This window comes from Abramis brama (assembly GCF_963993115.1).
Source record: "Abramis brama genome assembly, chromosome: 20".
NCBI classification, from domain to species: domain Eukaryota; kingdom Metazoa; phylum Chordata; class Actinopteri; order Cypriniformes; family Leuciscidae; genus Abramis; species Abramis brama.
Window position 1 is genome coordinate 6,609,344 of NC_139982.1, and position 5,284 is coordinate 6,614,627.

The 5,284-nt window shown below is 39.3% G+C and overlaps 1 protein-coding gene across 1 annotated transcript; it reads right to left on the reverse strand.

Moving 5' to 3' along the window:
• Positions 1-1,087: 1,087 nt before the first annotated feature.
• LOC311071457 (uncharacterized protein) lies at positions 1,088-5,053 on the reverse strand. The gene is made up of 5 exons (XM_084095867.1): positions 4,019-5,053; positions 1,923-3,758; positions 1,775-1,840; positions 1,605-1,673; positions 1,088-1,485 (listed from the first exon to the last, which is right to left on the reverse strand). The coding sequence occupies exons 2-5, from the start codon at positions 2,570-2,572 to the stop codon at positions 1,131-1,133; spliced, it is 1,140 nt and encodes a 379-aa protein (XP_083951993.1). The 5' UTR covers positions 2,573-3,758; positions 4,019-5,053; the 3' UTR covers positions 1,088-1,130.
• Between the last annotated feature and the right edge of the window lie 231 nt (positions 5,054-5,284).

Genomic DNA, 5,284 nt, shown 5'->3' on the forward strand with positions numbered 1-5,284 from the left:
TCCACTGGTAAGGCCTCAGCACTCCCCTTTTTCTTTATTCTCTTTATTTAGTGTGAATGGTATTTTATTCTTGCTGTTCATTTTAATGGTATAAATAAAATTATTGTTGTTTTACTGGAATTACGTCTCTGGCTTTGTGCATGAATTGAACCTGTGTGCTTTTTGTAAATTTGGAGGTTTAATTATCCAACTAATTTAACTCTACTTCCCGGGGTGAAATTCCCTGGGTGGCGTAGTCAGTTCCCTTAGTGCCACTCGCCACATAAGGTAAAATGATACATGTTGGTAAGAAACAAATCCATTATTAATATTTAATTATTAACTGTCCTGTTCAATCAAAACACAAATAATTTGTGGTGCTGTGTCAGATCACTCGCATCCATAACATATGGCACCAGTTCACTTGCATCGTATAAATCTGTAAAACAGCAGATATCATTCTAAAAATCTTGCTGTGTTCTAGTGAAAAAGAAAGTCAAATACTTCTTTGATGGCCTGAGGGTGAGTAAAATATCACATTTTTATTTTTGAATGAACCTTTCTTTCAAAAGTACTGCCTTTGCAACCAATCATTTATCCCATCTGCACTAGTTATGACATACCACATAGAATAACACGAGGGCTGGCAGGTAGATTTGGCATCTTCTCTACATCAGCTGCAGTCGCAGAAACCTGAAAGAGAACAAAAAAATTAGAATGATAGATAAATTAATTAATTTGATAAAATGAAACAAGAAACAAAAGATTTTAAAAACACTCACATCTGCATGTAATATCAGGCCACTTTCACTCTCATTGAAATGTGCCAGAAGAAGCTTGATGACCAGGTCTGCAATTTCAAGGTTCTCTGCCTGGGACAGATTTATATTGTATGAACCATATGAACATGTTTGTGTATCAAATTTCATTTCAATTCAAAACTGTTGTTGATTTATTTGATATTTAACAATAAAACAAACATTTTTTTTATTATTGTATGAACCATATGAACATATGTTTGTGTATCAAATTTCATTTCAATTCAAAACTGGTCTGCAATATGTATTAATATAAGTAAAACAACCAATTTTTTTATATCATATGAAGCGTGAACATACAGCGTAGCTGAGTGGATCCACAAATAAATCAGTTCATCTAGACTCCATTGTACATAAGCCAGTCAAATTGGAGAGAGTAGCAAACCGACTGCCTTGCTGAGGTTGTGATAAGCCACAAACAACTTCCTGATCTTGATAATAAATGCAGTCTCGCCTATTTGGCCAGACAAAACCATTTTTGTCTCCACGTTGTTTCATGCAGTTCACCTGCAGCCCCTCCATACTTATGGCAACAATTTGTCCCACATATGGTTTTCCCTCATACTTAATTAAGACAAACTGTCCTTCCGTGTATCCTTCATTAGAAATGGTGTCTGAATCCTCAGCTTGGGCCTCTCCAATTGATGCACTTGATTGGGCACATGCATACAGCACCTGAGTAGAAGAGCTTCAAAAGGACAGATTTATATGTTAGTGACACGACTGTCTGCAGTGATTGCAATAACTAGCTTCTACTCCATCAAATTGGGTTTGCCCAGTTTACAAATATGTAGGGTTTATACTGACTGGGCTTGGGGCTCTCTAGTGGGCAAGCTGGATGGAGAAGAAGGCACCTCCGTAGCAGAGCCACCATCACTTAAGTCAAAGAAAGAGATTTATTTGTCAGGGAAATGTTTGTTTGCAGTGAAATGTTATCACCAGCATGTCCTAAAGTTAGCTAAATATGTTATACTCACTGGGCTCGGGAATCTGTAGTGGGCCAGCTAGGTTGGACAGAGGGCACTTCAGCAGATGGGCCACCACTTCAAAGTCAAAGGAAGAAAATCATGTATTTATTTATTATTGTAAAATGTAAATAATTTAATGGAAACTCATAATACTTACTCATCACTTGTCTTGTCACCTGGCACCTCATCAGGGAAAACATGGTCAAACTCAAGTTGGTGCAGCTTGTGATAGGTGCACATCACTGGATACTGGCAGAAACAACTAAGATCTCTGTAAAATATCTTTCCTGGAGCAAAAGACAGAACTTGGTGTGTACTGCTGATTCCAGTCACTGGACGCACTGACGGAGGGAGCATTTCATCCATGGTGGAGATCTGCTCTTCTTCAATCCACATGATGGTGACATTTTCAGAGGACTTTTGTAAATACTCATACAGATCCCTTGGTGTTTGTAGGTCACTGCCTCCGAGGACATACATGTCTGCCTTACGCTTCAGCAATCCTCCCACACCGTCAGGTGCACCCTTCCCATGGGAACGCTCTGAAAAGTTCCAGGTGACACTCTTGAATACCCATGCATAGGGAATGCTGCTCATGAGGAAGCAGTTTGATCGATTCCGGTACTGGGTTGCTGGCCCATCACTGAGGACATGCAGGGTGTCGATTGCATTTTCATGTCTTCTTCGGAAATCATCAATAACTGGCTTGATGTGTGCCCACACGGCACGCTCATCGTGACGCAAGGACTGGGAAATGGTGGCATAGCACTGGGAGCCACTAACGGAGTAGGCAACTCCAGTAGGCATTGTTGCCGACTTTATATTTTATTTTTTACTGGCCTGCTGCCTATTGCCACCGAAATGAAAGGCCTGAATTTCAGTATTGAGTTTACATGCATAGTTCTCTGAAAAGTCTATGTGTAAGACCATTTCATTAGCATGGATGTTCTCCTTGATGTGTCTGAACTGTTTCACCTGATGAAGCCAGTTTAACTGATGACTCGCAATTGCATTGAGCCTCTGGTTGAACACACCAGTTAGCTCTCCTACTGTCCCCCTCTTCTTTTTCTTCACCCAGTTCTTGTAGCTTCTCTCTCCCACTACAACATCCTGCTTCTCCCACTGCTCCCATGTTGCAGTGTCAGCTGGGTTGTGGTCCTGCAGGTTGGGCTCATCATAACAGCACTTTGTGCACACACGTTGCATGCATTTTGTATTTTCAGTATCACATGTGATACCTGACAGCAGTGCTGACAGGCTTTTTGTCGTGATCAAGCCTCTGCTTGAAAGAGCATCAATTAGGAGCGAGATGTTCGCATGTTCCCAGCAGGCACTGTGTTGCGGTCGCTGGACCTAGCCTCTGTGACATAAAAAGGTACTGTCTGTAGGACAGCTGGTGCTTTTTTCACATTTTTGCATGTAGGTCTTCTGAAGGTCCTTTAGTGAGGAAGTCAGCACTCATCTTTGTCTTTTCTCTTTCCTGCCTACTGTGTCCTTCTTCCCAGGAAGCACAGTGCTATTTTCATCTCATAGCAGGAAGGATTCCACCTGAGCCTTTTTCTCATTTTTTACCTTTTTCCTGGCTGGCAAGTTGGATTTTTCTCTGACTGTTAGTTTTGTTACGTTTTGCCTCACACTTTGTTTCCTATATTTCTCAGCCCTTTTCTTTTCTTTGCTGACTTTTCTCTGGAGCCTTTTGTTCTGATCCTTCAGTCTCCTTAATGATTTATTCAGCTTCTTTATCTCTTCAGTGTGTGGGCTTGGTGGTGGTGATGTAGGACCTGGGACTTGACCTGGGTCTACCTGGATGTCTCCATCATAGATGGAGTTATCTGGGGGAGTCATGTTGAGTAATGCATTTAAATTTATTCTTTTGGCTCTATATTTTGTTTGAGAATTTCTCCATATCTCCCTCAGCTTCTCTCTTCTTGACGGTGGGAGAGTCGGGATTCTAAATTTAGGCATCTCCCCTTTCTGTTTCTTTTCTTGATATCTGTTAACAGAATGGTGTGAACATTTTAACAGCTGTTCAACATTGTTTATTCTCTTCATTTCCTAACTGCGTTCCTCTTAGTTGCACTGCCTACAGTGATGATATTTTAGCTATCATGTATTTTAGCTATCATGTATTTAGCTATCATGTATTTAGCTATCATGTATTTAGCTATCATGTATTTAGCTATCATGTATTTTAGCTATCATGTATTGCCAGGCTTCAAGAAATCTGCCTGGAAACAGACAGTTGTTGTTTACTTTTCTTTTCTTTTCCTCAGCAACTCCTCTCTCTTTGCAGGGTCTGAATTCAGTCTCTCCCTGTATCTCTTTGTCCTCTCTGCACTTGCCATCATTATCTGCCTCAAGTTGACAAAAGAAAAGGAAATGTATGGTTTGAGATGAAGACAACATTGTTTAGACTTAAACTGCATGCTAAGGTTTCTGTGAAGGGGTCTGCTGTGTCTGTCTGATGAACTAGAAATCTGTATCACCGAATAAAACTAAACTAAACTAAACACAATCGATGGTGGATAATTACAGCTTTTATGTGATGATGGACCCAAATAAATTTTTAAAAGGACAAAACATACATTGGACTTTGTTATTTATTGTTATATATGCAGGGAATTACAATTCATATCATATGGTGTGACAATCAAATCATATGGCGTGACAGGCAGACATGTCACACCATATGATGAAGTGTCACACCATATGATGTTTTCTGCACTTAGCACAACCTTGAGTCTTGTAGCTACACATTAGCATACTAACAACATGCTAGCTATAACAAAGCAGCATAGATTTACATATAATTATGACAAAATAATAACATTTCTTTTGCATTTTTATAAAAAAATGTGTCACACCAAAAGACATCTGGAAGTGGGACTTTTGTCAGAGTGCCAACAAGATCTGATTTATTGTAAAAATAAAAATGATGACTCACCTCAGGTTGAACAGTAGCAATACACTGCTAGTTCTGTACAACATTGCTGAAGAAGGTCCTCTCCTTCCCAAGGGTGTCAAAACAGTTGCCCGTTCAAATATCCCAAAATAGTGTCACACCATATGATTTTGATTTGTGTGACAAAATCTTTTTGACTAGAACTGACTCAAAACATTATGCTTGGACTTTGAAAAGAGTAGGCTCACAAATAGACATCTGTATTATTTTTCTGTATTTTTTTGAGAATTTTTGCATTTATTTTTTTTAGTTTTATTCAAGTTCTCACTTTGAGAAACAAGTGCCGGACAGTCACACCATATGAGTTTTGTTATGTTTGGTTGAAAATTCTGAAAAAATGAGTGATGAACTGTTTTAATGTTGAATATGTTCACATAAAGCATACTGTTCTGCACAATATTGAGAAGGTTTTTGGCAAATATATATTGTATTTATACATGTTTGACACTGAAGACAGCAAAACGTCTCCGGTTACTTTCGTAACCTCGGTTCCCTGAAAGGCAAGGAATGAGACATTACGGATGTCGTATATGGGAACTCCTCTCATCCTTCACTTC